Here is a 19,770-nt window from a genome sequence, read left to right as displayed (position 1 = left end):
AGAGACGCACTTATCGCCGACAAAAATGGATTTAAATATCCCCCTCCCCCCCGCCATTCGATTCAAACTCGTGACGTCGCTACCGAAAAGGACTGGTTGCCTCTGTTTTGAACTGAATGGCAGTGTAGCATTGCCTTTGGGATCTGCGCCCCAAAATCGGTGTCGACAAACGCATTTTACTTGGGAAGTTGGCCGCTGATAGCAAAACCTCAATTTCGTTTTTTTTTTGCATTTTTCTAGCTGATAAAATCTCCGTTTTTGGTGACAATTGGTTTTTTGTCGTTAGAAGGAAGTAATCAATCGATAGAGATAGACTTCAATTTGCCCTCAGTGTCCGTTTAAGTGTTGCAGGATGAACCTTTATCTGTAAAACGTGCAGCCTTTGTGAATTTCCTTTCGTCGTATATATCGGCTGGCAATAGTTCACTCGTAAGAAAAAAAAAAGCTTATTGTAAATACATAGTGTGCACAATCTGCAAAACACGTTGTGTATTGTAAATATACAACGTTGCTTCATTACAAGGGGAGTTAAGACTGCGCGAATAGCACATAAGGAAAAAAAACGAATATGACACCAGGGGCTCAGTGTTCGTTTCTTGGCCTCTTGTCCTATTAGCGCAGTTGTAGGTACACCCTCGTAATGAGCCAACCAGCCCTCAAGAATTTTCTTTTGGTATTCTTGCGTGGTTATGGCACTCAGCTAACTGTTCAGAAAAGCTTACTGGAAGCAAGACCCCCAACCAGGAAGACAAAAAAAAAGGGGGGGGTGGGGGGTCCAATCCGAAGCAAAAGAAGAGGGGGCGGGGAGGGAGAGAAATTTTATTTCCCAAGTAGGGGAGGGGATGAGGGGGTAGACTGTGCAACTGGGTGGCTCCTCTGGTCCAAAGCTCCACTGGCTTTTGCTGACTCGCTTACGATCAGGATGAGCTGAAGCTCTGTGTCCGGGTTTCCCATGGTCAGCGCAGTCTCCCAATGCTCGTATGTGTTCTCGGTTTTTGTAAGGTGTTGATGTTTGGCCCTCATCCCCGTGATAAGTGGAAGAAAGTAGGGCAAGCTCTACACCATGGGTATGTGCCTCGTTAGTTTGTTGGTTGGATATTGTATCTTAGGAACAAGTTCGGGTACGGGTTGGTATTAGTCGCCAGTGCATGGCCTCTGAGGTGTTCGTATTGTGGGGGAGGTAATTTACGTCGCTCTAGCCTCTGGTTATGAAGACGCGAAGGACCCCTTCAGCTGCCGTGGTAGATCCCAGCGATTCCGCGGTGTAGCTCATTCGCCCGTCGAACGCCTTCTGGCAGAGTTCGCATGCTTTGATTCTCAACGTACACCTCGCAATCCACGATAAAGTCTCGCTTTAATTACCTCAGTTCCGAGGACTGGCATTGTAGGCCCACCACAGGTACACTTACCGCATAACAGCCCCCCCCCCCCTTGATATGCCCCTTATCCATACTTCTGCAAACAATCTGGGGTGTGCGCACGACTTTTCGCGTGTGCATTGCTTTATCTTTAGCCAAGGCGCAAGCTCGTCAAATGTAAGCTAGCACTACGTCCCGCTTTTCCGCGGTTGTTCCCAGGGCTCGCGCGTTTACCGATTGGATGATGCACACTCGGTTGCACTCAACTATCAATCCTCAGTCACCAAGTAGCACAGTTCAGTCCATTCTGGTTTATAGCGTGTTGAAAGCAAATGCTATAGCGATGAGACATGCGCATGCAACTCAACAGCCAATGTATTTTCATTCCTAGTAAAAAAACAACAACAAAAAACAAGTTTCTGCCGGCTGATGAGGGGGTTGTTCGCTGAAGTCGCCTTCTGTCTCGTCCACCGTAATGTCGTGCACCATCTACGGGTCTCCTAGCGCGAACTCTCCGATGTTCTCGCCAGATTCCAAGTCGTGCAGTGTCTGCAGCATCTTCATCCTGGCCATGTATCGTTCGCGGGGCAGAAGTCTCTTGAGGCGCGCCGCCAGGCTTAGGCAGAAGAGCTCCTCGGGGTCCGAGAAGAGCGCCTGCGCCGCCGCGCCCCCCGCCGCCAGGCGATGCGGCATCACGCGAGTCGGCCGCATGGCCAGAGCCCAGGGTTGAGCTGGTGCTGCTGCCGCAGCCACCACAGCCGCTGACTCGCGTACTTCGGCGTCTTCGTCGGGCTGCTCTCGTTTGACTTCGACCTCGGCCGAAGAAGCCGCCGGGGCCGCCCCGTTCAGCGTCGAGCGCCTCCTGCGAGGAAGAGTCGTTGCAGCGAGGGTGTAGCACGCACTCAAACTCGGGCTGGCAGAGTGCGGTGTTAAAGTGGCTTTTACCCCGTAATCGCTAACGTCCGAGTTCGCCCGCTGGCCAGTCTAACTGGCTTCCGCCAGCCGCCCGCAGCGCATGCGCATTGTTTGCAGCGCTGTACATTGTGCTGAGACGCCCCATGAAAAGCAATCCAGGTTCATAATAAACTGCACGTAATAAACTGCACAAAAGGAAACCTGCCCCCAGTATATGCCCAGGGACTTCGCTCTTCAACGCAACGAAAAAAAGTCGCCGTTCAGCACCTAGCCTAAACCCCCTCTCCTTCCGCGACACAGCTGTCGTTCTTTTCACCCCCCCCCCTCCCTTCCATACTTAAATGACGCTAGCTACTGCCCTCAGTCACCCCTGATAAAGGAGCCGAGTGGGCTTCGAAACGTTGGGTTAAAGTTAAAGTTTTGGTTGGAGATGTGCAGTTTGTTATAAGTCTTCAAACCCAACCAGACAGGCAAATCTGTCAAAATGTTTAGTTTTAAATCCAGGTTCAGAACACTTAGGAAAAAAGTTAACTACCTACATCTCATATCTCCTCCTGTAAGCTCGCGTGCCGAGCGAATGTTTTTTTTTTTTGTAGCGGGAACTACGCTAGGCTACAAGTCGAGCATATCGCGGTACAGGTAAGGCGCCAGTTGTGCGCATGCGCCTTTATGGTACATGCGGGAGTCCAGTGAACACAACACAACATACAGTGAACACAACAAGCTCAACCAGGGAAGAGTACCTCTCGCTACGTATATCCTGGCACAGCCGAGCTAAGCCACTACCAATTTTTATTTATGGTTTTCATTTTTCGATTTAACGTGCCGCCGATGGTGGCGACTCTTCCACTTCGTCGTCACCATCGGCGCAGACCTGTCCACTGCAAGGCAAAGACCTCTTCCATTCATCTGCAATCAACCGTGCAGCCACGCTATGTCCCCGCAATGTTCCTGACCTCATCTGGCCACCGGACTACTACTCGCCGCCCATTGTTTACTTCCTCATGTAACAACTCTGTTTGTCCTCCACGTTACATGTCCTGCCCACGTCCATATCCCTTGTAAGAATCACGGAGGACTGCATTTATTAACATAGCCATGGTGCACGAGCGGAGGCTTACGGTTCGCGGCCTGATTTTAGCGGAATCTCTAAGGAAACCCCCTCACAGTGTCATTTCCATTAAAAAAAGAAGGCTCCAACTCGAATCCTGGCACATCCAAACTGCCCCGAACAACATCAACCGCACAACAGGAAACCTCCCCCCAGTATATGCACAGGGACTTGGCTCTGCAGCCTAAAGAAGAAAAGTCTTGACCGCCTGCCCCCGGTGCGATAACGTGACTCACAGTCAACCTCCTCCTGCCCCCACGCCTTTCGCATCACAGCTTTAGTTTTGATCTCCTCCCCTCCATACATACTAAGAGACGCCAGCTAGTGCCCCCAGTCACCCCCGATGAAGGAGCCGAGCCGGCCTCGAAATGTTGGGTTTCAAATTAGAGTTTTTGGCTGGAGAAGTGCAGAGTTTATAATAGGTCATTTCCATTCAGCGTCTGCCCACTTCTTTGCTTTTATTAAAAACAAAGGATGAAAAAGATTCCACTACAAAATATGCCGCCATATCCTGTGATCGCGACAGACGCAAGACAGTGCTGAATGGAGTTAAAGCGGGCATACGACGACGTGTACTATCGGGTGCACGAGTGTCCAGCGCACGCCAGCGCCGGCTCATGTGGGCATTGGCACTGCGTCACTTGGACACACTGGTGTCGACACCGCGCATGACGCGTCCATTCGTGGTGGAAAGAGTGGTTGCCCTTGATCCCGAAGCAAGAAACGTTACTTATCTGATGGCGTACGCTCTTTGTGACGCATTATCAGAATAGCCACACACGCTGCGAGGCGGGCTGGCTTGACGGCTACTCTTCGTCAACATCGCTCATCGGAGCAGGCAAAAAAGGAAAGCAGCGCGCACGCTTCCAGACGCACACCACCGGGAATAGCCACACACGCTGCGAGGCGGGCTGGCTTGACGGCTACTCTTCGTCAACATCGCTCATCGGAGCAGGCAAAAAAGGAAAGCAGCGCGCACGCTTCCAGACGCACACCACCGGGTCCGCAAAATGGACTTGCCGTACGTAGTAGGTTGCGTGCCACCCAGCAACGCGGCGATCTAGTGCGAGTCTGAGCGAGTCGCGCGTCGTGTAGCTTTGTGCGGACAGTAAAGCCTGGTAAAACCGAGTGCTCGCTTAAATGGCCGCTGAGCCACGTCGCAGTCGCGCGATGTTGTGCTTGTGACGCGAAGGCGGGCAGGTGTCTTCCTGTACACAACACTCACGTTCGCGGCCTCAGGAAGTCATCGAGGAAGCCGAGCTCCCGGTCCAGCACGCTCCACTGCCCCGTGGCGTCGGCGCGTCGGCGCTTCTTGCGCTTGAGGTACGTGTCCCGGAGGGTGCGCCACCGGGTCTGGCACTCCTCCACTGCGCCAGGGAACACACGGTTTGCGGTCAAAACAACCATGCCTTTGTCGCGGTTAGGGGCACCCCACAATTAGTATACAGCTTTCGTGAAAACAAAAACCGCTCTTCCAGCGCGACGCCACTATTAATGGCAGCGCACCGCCGAGACGGGTAAGCTGATACAACTTGCCTGCAGTGAAGCTCCGCGCACATTTAGGACCGGCGCACAGAACTCCTCCACGACAAAAACGTAGTCCGTTGTTAAAATTTATCTTGTCTCCTAAACAAGAAGCTAATCACGAGAAAAAAAAATATAGGTCTAGAATTTTCATGCCTGCCTTGTTTAATAAATTCAGACATTAAAAAGCTTATTTCGATTACTTTTGTGACTGGCTAGCGGAGTAATAAAGTACGCCGCGGATCGCGGCCCCAAGAAAATGAAAATGAAAATTTATTTTTGGTGGAAGGAAATGACGCAGTATCTGTCACACATACGGACACCTGAACCGCACCGTAAGGGAAGGGATTAAGGAGGGAGTGAAAGAAGGAGGGATAATAATAATAATTATTATTATTATTACCGTAGTGGAGGGCTGTGTCAAGAGCTTTTAAATTGGTTTTTGGGGAAAGGAAATGGCACAGTATCTCTCACATCTCAACTGACACCTGATCCGTGTCGTAAGGGAAGGGGTAAATGGAGGGGGGGGGGGTGGACTGAAAGAAGAAAGGAAGAGCTGCCGTAGTGCACGGCTCCGGAACAATTTCGACCACCTGGGGTTGTTTAACGTGCACAGACATCGCAGTCCACACGGGCGCCTTTGCGTTTCGCCTCCATCAAAACGCGGCCGCCGCGGTCGGGTTCGAACCTTCCTGTTCTTTTTTTAAATTGTAGCCTACTATAGCGTAGTGAAGCTTTCGCTTCAAAAATGTTGCTCTCCGCGGCATCTGCCATCGAAACCTGAAGCACCTAGCTTGACTAAAAGGACAGGGCGAAGAGAGTGAAGGGGATAGAAAGAGGGGAGCGATAGCAAGAACGGATAGGAGTAGGACGGAAATACGCACTATGTACAAAATACAACCAAACTGCCTTTTACTTCTAATGCACACATACGCCACTCGGAAGTCATTGTCGCCGTAAAGACAAAAGAGCTAAGGTGGCTACACTCCCCGCCACGATCGCGTTTCGCGACATTTGCCGTGCGGCGGCCGTGGCGGGCATCCGCCGACATGGCTCACTAGTGGTTACAGCGTTCGGCTGCCCAGCACAGGGACGTGGGTTCGAACCCCGGTCGCGGCGGCCAAATTTCTGTGGAGCTGAAATGCAACAGACGCGCCCACGTGGTGTACGATGTACTTCAACGGACCTCATTCAGGAGGTCTAAATTTGTCCGGATTGATTGGTTATTAGGAAATTAAAGGCATGTTAAACTAAATTAGTTTTTGGGCAAAGGAAATGGCGCAGTATCTTTATCACATATCGGCGGACACCTGAACCGCGACGTAAGGGAAGGGATAAAGGGGGGGACTATGAGAAGAAAGGAAGAGATGCCGTAGTGGAGGGCTCTGGAGGAAGCTCGACCACCTGGGGATCTTTAACGTGCACTGTCATCGCACAGCACATGGACGCATCGAAGCGCGGTTGGGCGGAGGTTAACTGTCTTATTTCTCGCTGGACACCTCCACCGCGCCGTGAGGGAAGGGGAGGTTGGAGTGAAAAAAAAATAGGTGCCGTAGTGGAAGGCTCAAGAATAATTTCGACTGCCCGGTGATCTTAAACGTGCACTAACAATGCAGAGCTAGCACACGGGCTCCTTTTGCGTTTTGCCTCCATCGAAATGTGACCGCTGCGGTCGTGTTGGAAGCCGGGTGATGCGGCTCAGTAAACGAGCGCCGGCTCAAACTACTCAGCCATCGCGGCGGGCAAATTTATCTGGAACACTGTAATATGACGCATCTCTCTGGGGTTCAGATCGTTTCGATGGAGGCGAGGCGCATAATGTGACCGCGTGCTGTGGGGTGTCAGTGAACGTTGAAGGTCCCCCTTTGGTAGAAATTATTCCGGAGGGCCCTCCACTAGGGCACATCTTTCTCTCTTCCTTCTTTCACTCCCTCCTCCTGCGTTTCCTTCACGGCGCGGTACCCGCCACGGCAGCTCAGTAGTTAGAGCGCTCGGCTAATAAGCCGGAGCACTCAGCTTCGAACCCGGCCACGGCGGCCGCGTTTCCATGAAGGCGAGACGCGAACGGCGCCCGTTTGCTGCACGATGTCAGTGCAAGTCAAAGATCCGCAGGGAGTCGAACTTATTCCCCAGCCATATACGGATCCGCTTTCTCCTTTAAGGCGCACAATTTTTTTCATCAATCCCTTTATCATTTCCTTCACGGCGGTGTTCAGGTTCTACACCAAGGATAAAGTTTTCGTTCCTCTGCTCGAAAACATTTCCAGTTGCGTGTCGCGACCTCGTGCTAAAAGAAAACGAAGTTGGGTAGGACGCTATCTGCAGCACGGGCATGTGCCGCCTCTGTTCCCTTCAGCACCCGAAAAAATATTGGTTTTGAGGGAAGGAAAGGGGCTGCAGCTGTCTCAATTCGCAGTGGACACCTCAATCATGGAGTATGTCCAGACCCCGTAGAGTATCTGTTACGGGTCTGATTGGACTTATTTTTGGAAAAGTGGCGGAGAGTTTGAAGGTTGCTTCACTTCCGCCACCAGTTGGCCCGGTATTAATAATAATAATAATTGGTTTTTTGGGGAAAGGAAATGGCGCAGTATCTGTCTCATATATCGTTTGACACCTGAACCGCGCCGTTAGGGAAGGGATAAGGGAGGGACTACCGAGGCGGATCTGGCCCGGTATTGCACTACCTCCGGGATTGGCCTTGTCTTTAGCGCGTCTTTACTATCCTGTCTTTCTATCCCATCTTTCAACTCTCCTTCTATCTGCACATGGTAGCCTTTTTTTTTCTCGGCTTGAGCCAGTGAGCAGGCCTGTGCATTTTCTTTTTCTTCCTTCCTGGCAACAACAGACAGACAGACAGACCTCAACCATGCCGTGGGGAGGGAATGGAGGAGAGATCGAGTTAAATATGGAGGAGAGTGCCACTGAAATGGAAATACGCATAAAGGCACCATGTAGCGGAGGGGTCCAGATAAGATTCGCCCACCCTGGATTCTTTTTTCTGCACTCACATGGCATAGTTTACGGATTTCTTTTACGTTAGGACTTCACCGAAACATAGCTGCCGCAACATCAGTAACCCAGTAATGCCGAAATAAATGCCCCAGAAACAATCAAAAGAATGAAAATCCCAGGCTCCGAGTTGTGCCGCGAAGCCACGAAGTGATGGCATCAGTTGCATTGCGTTACCCACGACAGCGTCAAATCCCAATCCGGCTTCGACTGCATGAAAAGAGTTGGCGCACTGTGAAGACTCCCGCTATTAGCTATGCCATGCGGTTTAACATTCTCGTTAATACGTAGGGGAATTAACAAGCGTTTGTAAGGAAAGGCGCAACACCTTATACGGCGGAAAGGAGTGAAGGAAGGAAATAGAAAGAGGTGTTGTAGTTGATTCTGGAATAATTACAGCCATCCGGGGTTCTTAACGTGCGCTGACATCGCCCAGCATTAAGCCTCCATCGAAACGTTTCCGCCGCCACCGAGGTTCGATCCTGCGTCTTGGAGTTCAGCACACTAACGCCGTAACAGGGTATTTGGTTATAGCATATCGGGGAGGCCGACGGTGAAGTCGATGCCTTTTAGGTGAGTGCTACCTCACATATCTATAGCTGTAAGAAAGTCGAAGGCAACTGAAAGAAGGGCTGAACTGAACGGTTGCTTTGGCATTACGTAGCCTACGCCTGGCACGTAGCCAGTAATTTTTTATATATATCCCCCGCACATATATATCCCACCAAAACCCAAGATGTTGCGTGGAGGGAACTCCAAACGAACACTTTCCATAACCCCGAATTTATATGCTCGCATATACCCTGGGGTCTGCTCTCGCTCCTGTTAGCTAGCTATGTGGCCAACATGTCACTCTATCCCACATTCTCGGCGCTTGCCCTCGGGACTCAATTCCTGGAGGTTTGCAGCTCTCGAATCCAGACCAGTGGGAGGCCGCATTGCTCATTTCCGACTCGGACACACAGATCCGGGTTGTGACAAGAGCCCTAGAAGTCGCCTAAACACCACGGGCTCATGGCGACTTGACAGATCTATAACCGCAAACCATCTGCTACTTTCGTCAACGAAACTGACTACCCTCCTCCTTCTCCTCCCCGGGAAGGGCTCAGAGGATTTTTTATAGAGCCCTGCCAAAAGAATTGAAGGGAGGGGGGTTAACTTTGCGCAGTTGCTCGGGCCCCCTAAAGCCCATGGATACGTGCCTGGCCTAGGCCTCTTTTAGTATCGCAGCCACCGTCGGCCGATTAAGTGCGACGGCGTGAAGTCATGAGAGGAAAAGTACACGACTGGACGCGGCAGAAAAAAACTAATACTGCGTCGAGAGAGAACAGACCTGACGAGAGAGCCTTCGAGGAACAGACCTGATGTGGCAGTGGCAGGGTTGGACCAGGTGGAGCAGCTCGTGGATCTAAGGCACCTACAACAAGGACGCCAGAGACCACGCAATCCCACGCGGCAGCTTGTCGCGTAGACGCTCCGGCTATGAGCCCGCAATCATCGGTACGACACTCGTTCCCGGCACAGCATCCTCAATGACGCGAACAGCTGAAACGCACGATCATCCAAAAGACACGGCCTCCTATAGGCACAATCAGCTGTACCATCAGCACGGCATGCTAGGGAAGCTCATGGCTCCGGGCAATGCGAAAAAAATGCAGGCGATTCCAAATCGTACGGTCATATCGACTCCGTATAAGACGCGGGTCCAGGCCAAGCGCCTGCGACGAAGCCAGCTGCGAGGTCTCAGTGCATCTCCGCGGACACGTAAGCGTTCGAGACCGGAGCGCGAGACCTGCTGTGTGTGCGGTGAACGCAGCATGCAGCGGCTCACCCGTCACGGCCAGTGCGGCGGCGATGTCCATCCAGGCAGCCTCCCGGTAGCCGGCCTCCTTGTGCAGCTTGGAGTGCTGGTCCCAGAGCTGCGTGTGCTTCTTCACCTCCTGGACGAGCTTCTCGTTGAAGGAGGCCATTGCGCGGACCCGATGGAACGGAGCACTGATCGTCGTAGTCGGGATCGGGCTTCGGAGCCGCGTTCCAGCGTCTTCCTCGTCTTTTGCGGTGGGGACTGAGACAGCGGTGCCCACCACAGCGCCACCACGAGCTCCCGCGGGCTACCGCACGTGCGCTTGCAGCGCCGCCATGCTGACTTTTCTCTGCGGCGTTCGTTGCTGCCGGTCGTGCGGAAAGTCCAATCCAAGCCTTCGTGTGGAGTCTGTGGACACGTGCAGCCGCGATCAAAAATACGCGGCCCACGGCTCCGGTGCAAGGAGCGGCTGCGGGGCCGCACCGCGGCGCTGCAACCTCCGTACGACGCTCGCTGCGAGGCTGCACAGAGGCTGCGTTCCTATACTCCAAGTAGATGGCTACTTAGACGTCTAGCCGGACAGCCGCCATCTTGGGACGCGTTGCATAATAATAATAATAATAATAATAATAATAATAATAATAATAATAATAATAATAATAATAATAATAATAATTGGTTTTTGGGGAAAGGAAATAGCGCAGTATCTGTCTCATATATCGTTGGACACCTGAACCGCGCCGTAAGGGAAGGGATAAAGGAGGGAGTGAAAGAAGAAAGGAAGAATAGGTGCCGTAGTGGAGGGCTCCGGAATAATTTCGACCACCTGGGGATCTTTCACGTGCACTGACATCGCACAGCACACGGGCGCCTTAGCGTTTTTCCTCCTCACGAAGCCGTTTAATATGACTGCTTCGCCGAAGTCTACATCGATGCAGGCTAACTTGCGGTCTAAAGATGGCTGATGTACGCTGATGAACGAGTCGTGCTCTTGCGGGCGTCGGACTGTACACGGAGTATAGGAAAGGAAAAATGTGAGTCATTCCATTATGTTATTTGGTACGCAAACTAGTGGCTAATTAATCTTCGTGGACGTGCGATTCCTAGCAGTGAATCATGCAGGAGAAAATCGTGCATTTGAGAGCTTTGCTAAAGCAGCGGACGCTGTAGGTCTGTTTACGTGGTCTGTTTACGTGATCCGGCATCTGACGATGCCGGATCTTAGTTAGCACCTTGATTTTAGAGATTAATACTCGTCGTTGTCGTTGGGTTCCTCGACGGGCATTAAGACGGCTGGCGTGACGGTTAACAAATGTGTTCTGTTGCTGTATTAGTTGCATCAACTCTTTCGCGTACATTCTTTTTTATCTCTACACTCTCAGAACAAATACACCGGCATGTTGCGAATTGATTTTAGTCTTTGCAGGATTAAAGCTCGCTGCGGTCTTTAGGTTTCTCGCCGTCTCCGAGTGCCACGCACGGCAGACAGCAGGTTTAATGGCAGGCATGCGTTTTCCTGTTGCAGTGTATATTAGCCGTATCGGATTTCGCGCATATTGATTACAGTCTTCCGTATTCTTTCTTTTGTTTACAGGACCGTCTGGACGAGCACGTTCGAGGAGCATGTACAGTTTAGCATCAATAATGAAAGAATAATCGTATTTCTCTTTAGCGTCGTCTTCGGAGAGCGGTCCCGTCTGCTACAAGTAGACTGACCGATAGGCGCATCCACCAGTCCGGTTTACGCGCAAAGTGATTGCAGAAAAAATGTGCAAACTTGTTGAAAACACGTTTTTAATGATCGTTATTGCTCAGTTTGAAAAAAAAATATAGTACAGCTGTTTATAAGCTTTAGTTATATTATTATGCCGCGAGGCGGCGTGAGCAGTAGACAAGTTCCAATACATGGGCATGCAGACGGATTCTTAGACGTCACACTAGACGTCTTGTTAGGCGTCCAGAGTATTGGAGCGCAGCCACTGTGACGACAAAGCTTCGCCCTCACTCTCCCCTGAGCACGCCACACGGCTGATAAATGTCAAGTGCGGCGTTCGGCTGTTTCGCGGCTGACTGTCAGTATGAAGGGGCGCGTCTCCGCTTTGCCAGACGCGTAATGAAGGGGATTGCGCGCGGTTCGCCGTTGCCACCTCGATACTGCTTCGCTCTCGTATGTCCCGCGCGCCCATGCGTGGTGAGCCTTGGAGCACGGGCATTACGGTGCTCAAGAAATAGGGCAGAACAAGCTATTTTTGCGTCAGTACCCAGGTCTGTGAACTCGGTGAAGCCCTGTTTTGTTTCTGGTAGTTTGTTACTCGTAATTTCGTTGCAGCAGGAACGTGCTTTGATTTTTTTAGCTTTAAATTAATGATTTTAAAGCAGCGAGCTCCAGCTAGTAATTAGGGTTAACTCGACCAAGCGCCGGGCACTGGAGCGCGGCGTATACGGACGCGAGTAACTATGGAATGCGAACCGAACTCGGACGCTTCGCAGGCAGACGCACTTAGTCGAACTGCCGAACGCACGCCTGCCGTAGCCGATCTGTGCATAACGAAGACGAGATATTCGAGTAGGCGCTGAAAGTCACACGCAGCACGCATTGCAGAGCCCTCTTTCGTACTGACCGTCAGCCGCGAAACGGCTGAACGCTGCACTTGACATTCATGAGCCGTGTGGCGTGCTGAGGGGAGAGTGAGGGCGAAGCTTTGTCGTCACTCTGTGGACCCTCAGGCTGCGAGCGCCCGACGCAGGTAGCAGCGCCGCGGTGCGGCCCCGCAGCCGCTCCTTGCGCCGTAGCCGTGTGCCGCGTATTTTTGACCGCGACTGTACTTTATCGTTTACGTGAGTTTAACGTTCCAAAATGACTCAGGCTTTGAGGGACGCCGTAGTGAAGGGCTCCGGAAATTTCGACCACCTGGGGTCCTTTAACGTGCACTGACAATGCACAGTACACGGGCCTCGAAAAGTTTGCCTCCATCTAAATACGACCGCCGCGGCCGGGATCGAACCCGCGTCTTTCGGGGCAGCAACCGAACACGATGACCACTAAGCCACCGCAACAGCTAGGGGACAGTGGGCTTAGGGGACGTACTGGGAAGCGGTACTTTGAACGCGTCGTTGCAACGTCTGTCCGTCCCTGCACGCACTTCCGTGGTTGATGGTTTCATTCTCGCTGCTCAGTAATGCTCGCGTAAACGAACAACCGTAACGTCCGTAGCGGGATGTGGACGCTCCAGTTTTGACATATAGATTGCCAGTTAAATTTATTGCGAAGGAATTACACAGTTAAAGCCAGATTTAATGATGTGTAGAGCAGCCACGAGTTATTTCGATAAAAATGGAAATTCGTAATATTGTTGTAAGACATTTTTCCGCCCTTCGAAATCTGACATTGCATCGTGGTGTCAGCGCACGTTAAAGATCCCCAGCTGGTCGAAATTATTCCGATGTCCTCCACTACGGCAGCACTCTCTTCCTTTCCTTCTCTCAGTTCCTCCTTTATCCGTTCCCTTACGGCGCTGTTAAGGTGTCCGCCGATATGTGAGACACACTGCGCCATTCCCAGACTCTGTCGGGACTCCTGTACCGAATCCGCTTACCACATATGCAGGCATTACAACACATCTGCGCCTCAGTAGGCAGACGTTCCCAGAGCCCGCCAGGGCCTGGATAGAGCTGAGGAACGACACCGCAGATGGCTGCAAACGGGGTCGTTTCTAAGCCGTGCGATTCTAAAACACATAGCCCAACTTTTTCGGTGTACTGTAAATTTTGTGAGATGTGGGGAGACGCATATCATATGGTATGGGCCTGCCTGAAAAATCCGCAGATAAAGAGAGTAAACCAGCCAACGAGGCAGGTCTGGAAGGCAACCTTGTCCGGCTTCTTGGACCTAGAGTCTAAGAGGGCTTTGGTCGAAAGATCGCGGGCAGCCGCTACCACCAATGTTGTCCCGGAATGAGGACTACCACCCAGGCAAGGGAGTGGTGAAACCCTCCACTCTCCTCTAAAACCCACCCCAGGGCATCCAATAAAATTTTACTACCACCATCGCCACAAAAATCGAACTTTAAATTTTTCTGTACCCGCCGCGGTTGCTCAGTGGTTAGGGCGCTCGACTACTGATCCGGAGTACCCGGGTTCGAACCCGACCGCGGCGGCTGCGTTTTTATGGAGGAAAAACGCTAAGGCGCCCGTATACTGTGCGATGTCAGTGCACGTTAAAGATCCCCAGGCGGTCGAAATTATTCCGGAGCCCTCCACTACGGCATCTCTTCCTTTCTTCTTTCACTCCCTTCTTTATCCCTTCCCTTACGGCGCGGTTCAGGTGTCCAACGATATATGAGACAGATACTGCGCGATTTCCTTTCCCCCAAAACCAATTATTATTTTCTGCGGCTGCGTTTTTATGGAGGAAAAACGCTAAGGCGCCCGTGTGCTTTGCGATGTCCCTGCACGTTAAAGATCCCAGGTGGTCGAATTTATTCCGGAGCCCTCCATTACGGCACCTCTTTCTTCCTTTCTTCTCATCACTCCCTCCTTTATGCCTTCCAGTATACGGCGTGGTTCAGGTGTCCAACGGTATATGACAGATACTGCGCCATTTCCTTTCCCCAAAAAACAATTATTATTAGATTTTCGGCTTCAGGTGCCAATACAGGCGCATGCTGGCTGGTACCTATTCTAATATGTGCCCCGCTCCGTGATCTGCCTTTTCCTTCTTCTTCTAGCTGACTTTTTAAACATCCTTCTTTTGTTTCCCCCTTTTTCTGTACTTGCACGTGCTTACACATACTCTTAGTTGTGTAGCAGCGCCTGCGTTGTCTGCCAGCATCTTTTTATCCCGTTGTTTTCGTACGCACAAAACAGCCAGTTTCCGCTGCTTTGTCGCACTCTCCCGTTGCTTCCTTTGATGCATGGCTATACCCGCCTGCGTGCAATACTACGCGGGTTGGCTTGTGGAAATATCTGGGGGAACAGCCTTCCACCCCGCCCCGCATTCCCACTCCGCGGATGCAGCGTTCCCGCTCGCTAACCTCGGAGGGGTTCGTGCTCGAGGGAAACAAAAGGAGGGGACGACAACGCGTTAACACTCATATGCTATTTATTACAGTTGCAATTAATACTCAGAGCGGGCCAGCTAGCTACAAACCATCAACGAGGCATCCTCGGAAGTAGAAGGCAACGTAAGAAGGACTTCCGACTTACCGGCTGGGGCAGGGGCGCGACTTCGGAAGTATCGGCGGCGAACATTTGTATGCGCCGACAATGGCGGCCGGGTTTTCCCGTGCGCGCTGCATGCTTGAGGCAAAACAATTCCCTAGCATTTGCTGGGGAATGCGACCAGAGCGCGCGTTTGATGCACTCGCTTCGCTGCCTGGAACCAGAAGTCCAGCGGCAAGGCACAATGGATCCCCGTGTGCTTGCCGCGGAAGGTGACGAAAGCGTGCGGCTCCAACCGCTCGTAACGCTGGCCGGATCCCGAAGAGACTGTGTCCGGTCCCGCAGAATTCCGCGTAACCTACGAGGTGGCGCTCCCGTCGCCGTTTCCTTTCCCCCATGAGGGAGACTTCCCTCCTGGCCCAGCCGGTGCTGCCCGTCCCGACGGCCGACGATGAAGATGGGCCGCATCGAAATGGAGGGGGGAAAAGGTTTCCACAAGCTTGACCTTCATCAGCTAACCATGCTGAGTGCATTAATGCAGTGACCTTTAGTAGCGCATGATCTTTGTCTGAACAGATGTGATGCGCCATAAAACTTACGAGATGAGCTACCTTGGCACGGTGACGAAAGCTAGAGTTCGACATGACGTAGAATATAGCGCAAATAAACACGAAAGACAGCTTGACGCAGACTAGCGCTTGTCTGCGTCGTCATTTCTGTCTGTCGTGTTTTCTTTGCGCTGCATTTTAATCATGAACGTTCACCAACTTGGCTAAATTTCGGCTTAACTTAGACTTTACAATCGCTTACTTTCGAAGTATCGAGCTTGTTTATTCCTCGCTGAGGGCAACTGACTGTGCACTCTTGGTTGCACTCAGCTGTCAGTCCTCGAATCTCACCAAGTAGCTCACTTCAGTCCATTCTGATTTGTAATGTGTTGAAAGCAAATGCTGTAGTGATGAGGCATGCGCGTGCCACCCAACAGACAATGTATTTTCATTCCTAGTAAAAAAAAACAAAAAGAAAGCTACAAGTTTCTGCCGGCTGATGAGGGGGTTGTTCGCTGAAGTCGCCTTCTGTCTCGTCCACCGTAATGTCGTGCACCATCTACGGGTCTCCTAGCGCGAACTCTCCGATGTTCTCGCCAGATTCCAAGTCGTGCAGTGTCTGCAGCATCTTCATCCTGGCCATGTGTCGTTCGCGGGGCAGAAGTCTCATGAGGCGCGCCGCCAGGCTTAGGCAGAAGAGCTCCTCGGGGTCCGAGGAGAGCGCCTGCGCCGCCGCACCCCCCGCCTCCAGGCGATGCGGCATCACGGCAGCCGGCCGCATGGCCAGAGGCCAGGGCTGAGGTGGTGCTGCCGCCGCAGCCACCGCTGCCTCGCGCATTTCGGCGTCTTCGCCGGGCTGCTCCTGTTTGACTTCCACATCGGCCGGGGCCGCCGCGTTCAGCGTCGAGCGTCTCCTGCGAGGGAAAAGGGAAAGAGGCGTGGCAGCTAGGGTGTATGAGACACTCAAACTCGAGCTGACAGAGTGCGGTGTTATAGTGGCTTTTACCCCGTAACCGCTAACTTCCGAGTTCGGCCGTTGGCCAATCTAATTTCCTTCCGCCAGCCGCCCACAGCTCATGCTCATTTACGGCGGTTCTGTGCACTGTGCTGAGACGCCTCGTGAATTATTATTATTAATTTTCCCAGACACAGACCCCTTGGGTCCGCGAAATGGACATGCCGTACGCAGTGGGTTGCGTGCCACCCAGCATCGCGGCGATCTAATGCGAGTCGCGCAGCTTTGTGCGGACTGTAAAGCATGGCAAAACCGGGCGCTCGCTTAAGTAGCCGCTGGGCCACGTCGCAGTCACGCGAGGTTGTGCTTGTGACGCGAAGGCGGGCAGGTGTCTTCCTGTATTAATAATAATGATAATAATTGGTTTTGGCAGAAAAGAAATGAATCAGTATCTGTCTCATATATCGCTGCACGCCTGAACCGCGCCGTAAGGGACGGGATAAAGGAGGGAGTGAAAGTCCGGCCCCAGTAGAGTATCTGTTACGGGTCCAATTGAACTTCTTTTTGGAAATGTGGCGGAGAGTTTGAAGGATGCTTCACTCCCGCCATCGGTTGGCCCGGTATTGCACTGCCTCCGGGATCGGCCTTGTCTTTAGCGCGTCTTTACTATCCTGTCTTCCTATCCCATCTTTCAACTCCCCTACTATCTGCACGAGGTAGCGATTGTGGCTCGGCTAGAGTCAGTGAGCAGGCCTGTGCACTTTCCTTTTCTTTCTAACTGGCAACAACAGACTGACAGGGAGTGAAAGAAGAAAGGAAGAAAGAGGTGTCGTAGTGAAGGGCTCTGGAATAATTTCGACCGGAGCCCTCCACTACGGCACCTATTTCCTCCTTTCTTCTTTCACGCTCTGTACACAACACTCACGTTCGCGGCCTCAGGAAGTCATCGAGGAAGCCGAGATCACGCTCCAGCACGTTCCACTGCCCGTTGGCGCCGGCGCGCCGGCGCTTCTTGCGCTTGAGGTACGTGTCCCGGAGGGTGCGCCACCGGGTCTGGCACTCCTCCACTGCGCCAGGGAACACACGGTTTGCGGTCAAAACAACCATGCCTTTGTCGCGGTTAGGGGCACCCCACAATTAGTATACAGCTTTCGTGAAAACAAAAACCGCTCTTGCAGCGCCCTGTCACTCTTGGTATAACTGACAGTGCCTCGTCGTGAGGGGTATGTATAGTCTCATCAAACTTCTCCGCAGTGAAGCTCCGCCCACATTTACGACCGGTGCAAAGAATTCCTCCACGACAAAACCGTAGTCCGTTAACACTTCTCACATAAACAAGAAGCTAATCGCAAAAAAAAGTTATAAGCTCTAGAATTTTCATACCTGGCTTGTTTAATAAAGTCAAACATAAAAAACTGATTCGTTTGTGGCTGGCAAGTGGTACTCCGAGATATGTGACACAGGCGTATTTTCCTTTCCTTGATACCATTTTTTTTCATTTCATTTTCTTTCGCTTACGGGCGCCGTTCGGGTGTCCACCGAGATATGTGAGAAAATTATTAATAGTACTACTACTGCTACTGATAATAATAATATTTAGATTTTGGGGAAAGTATATGGCGCAGTATCTGGAAGAAAGAGGTGCCGTATTGGAGGGCTCCGGAATAATTTCGACCACCTGGGGATCTTTAATGTGCACTGACAACGCACAGCACACGGGCGTCTTAGCCTTCTGCCTCCATAAAAACGCAGCCGCCGCGGTCGGGTCCGAATTCGGGGACTCCGGATCAGGAGATGAGCGTTCTAACCACTGAGCCACTGCGGCGGGTGAGAAAATTGGGTAATTATTTTTTGAGAAAAGGAAATGATACAGTATCTCTCTCACATATTGGCGGACCCCTAAACCGCGCCGTAAGGGAAAGGATAAAGGAGGGACTAAGAGAATGAAGGAAAAAAGGTTCCGTAGTGGAGGGCTCGGGAATTTCTACCATATTCAACGAAACGCGGCCGCCGCACCGAGGTTCGATCCTGCGTTCTGGTGTTAAGCACACTCACGCCGTAACCGGGTATTTGGTTATGGCATATTGGGAGGCCGACGGCGAAATCGGTGCCTTTTAAGATGGTGCTGCCTCACATATCTATAGCTGTAAGAAAATCAAACGCAAATTAAAGAAAATAACGAACGTTACGTTATCCTGACAGTAAGTAGCCTAGGCCCGGCACGTAGCCAGTAATTTTTTCGGGAGGGCCCAAGGGACTTCTTACAGGGCCCTGCCTCAAGAACGGAAAGGAGGGGGTGGAGCTGCTTGACATTGAGGAGTTGCTCGGGCCCCCCCAACGCCCACGGATACGTGCCTGGCCTAGGCCTTTTAGTACCCCAGCCACCGACGGCTGATTAATTGCGACGACGGGCAGTCGTGAGAGGAAAGGCTTCCGGCACAGTACTGGACGCGGCAGCAAAATACTAATATCGCTTCGAGAGAGCCAGCAGTCTTCGAGGTACAGACCTGACGTGGCAGCAGAAGGTTTAGACCAGATGCAGCAGCTCGTGGATCTAAGGCACCGTCAACTAGGACGCCTGCCGACAACGGACCAGAGACCACGCAATTCTACGCGGCAGCTAGTCGCGAACACACTCTGGCTATGAGCCCGCAATCATCGGTACGACACTCGTTCCCGGCACAGCATCCTCAATGACGCGAACAGCTGAAACGCGCGCTCATCCAAAAGACACGTCCTTCTATAGGCACCATCAGCTGTGCCATCAGCACGCCAAAGGAGCCTACGGAAGCTCAAGGCTTACGGCAATACGTAAAAGGAGGCCGATTCCCCATCGTACGGTGCCAGCTACACCGTATAAGACGCGGTCCACACCAAGTGTCTGCGACGAAGCCAGCTGCGAGGTTGCAGTGCACCTCGTCGGACACGTACGCGTTCGAGACCGGAGCGCGAGGCCGGCTGTGTGTGCGGTGAACGCAGCATGCAGCGGCTCACCGGTCACGGCCAGCGCGGCGGCGATTTCCATCCAGGCGGCCTCCCGGTAGCCGGCCTCCTTGTGCAGCTTGGAGTGCTGGTCCCAGAGCTGCGTGTGCTTCTTCACCTCCTGGACGAGCTTCTCGTTGAAGGAGGCCATTGCGCGGACCCGATGGAACGGAGCACTGATCGTCGTCGTCGGGATCGGGCTTCGGAGCCGCGTGCCAGCGTCTTCCTCGTCTTTCCGGCGGTGACTGACAGAGCGCTCTGCCCACCACAGCGCCACCACGAGCTGCCGCGGGAACCGCACGTGCACAGGCACCGCCAGCATGCGCTCGCAGCGCCGCCATGCTGACTTCTTTCTCTGCGACGTTCGTTGCTGCGGGTCGTGCGGAAGGCCCAATCCAAGT

General features: G+C 52.4%; 2 protein-coding genes across 2 annotated transcripts; both read right to left on the bottom strand.

The window, feature by feature from the left end:
- Positions 1–1,715: 1,715 nt before the first annotated feature.
- LOC144115416 (uncharacterized) lies at positions 1,716–4,869 on the bottom strand. The gene is made up of 2 exons (XM_077649809.1): positions 4,610–4,869; positions 1,716–2,220 (listed from the first exon to the last, which is right to left on the bottom strand). The coding sequence occupies exons 1-2, from the start codon at positions 4,789–4,791 to the stop codon at positions 1,848–1,850; spliced, it is 555 nt and encodes a 184-aa protein (XP_077505935.1). The 5' UTR covers positions 4,792–4,869; the 3' UTR covers positions 1,716–1,847.
- Positions 4,870–15,850: 10,981 nt separating this feature from the next.
- On the bottom strand, positions 15,851–19,605 carry LOC144115414 (uncharacterized). Its single transcript, XM_077649807.1, has 3 exons — positions 19,382–19,605; positions 17,313–17,454; positions 15,851–16,346 (listed from the first exon to the last, which is right to left on the bottom strand). The coding sequence occupies exons 1-3, from the start codon at positions 19,518–19,520 to the stop codon at positions 15,992–15,994; spliced, it is 636 nt and encodes a 211-aa protein (XP_077505933.1). The 5' UTR covers positions 19,521–19,605; the 3' UTR covers positions 15,851–15,991.
- Positions 19,606–19,770: the final 165 nt, after the last annotated feature.

This window comes from Amblyomma americanum, chromosome 1, assembly GCF_052857255.1.
Source record: "Amblyomma americanum isolate KBUSLIRL-KWMA chromosome 1, ASM5285725v1, whole genome shotgun sequence".
NCBI lineage: Eukaryota > Metazoa > Arthropoda > Arachnida > Ixodida > Ixodidae > Amblyomma > Amblyomma americanum.
The sequence above is the reverse complement of the archived record's forward strand: the minus strand, read 5'-3'. Positions and strand labels throughout refer to the sequence as shown.

Coding starts and splice junctions, on each gene's coding strand:
- LOC144115416 (XM_077649809.1), bottom strand. CDS start 4,791: ATGGTTGTTTTGACCGCAAACCGTGTGTTCCCTGGCGCAGTGGAGGAG. Junction 2,221..4,609: donor GACTTCCTGAGGCCGCGAAC/GTGAGTGTTGTG, acceptor TCTTCCTCGCAG/GAGGCGCTCGACGCTGAACG.
- LOC144115414 (XM_077649807.1), bottom strand. CDS start 19,520: ATGGCCTCCTTCAACGAGAAGCTCGTCCAGGAGGTGAAGAAGCACACG. Junction 17,455..19,381: donor CGCCGCGCTGGCCGTGACCG/GTGAGCCGCTGC, acceptor TCCCTGGCGCAG/TGGAGGAGTGCCAGACCCGG. Junction 16,347..17,312: donor GACTTCCTGAGGCCGCGAAC/GTGAGTGTTGTG, acceptor TTTCCCTCGCAG/GAGACGCTCGACGCTGAACG.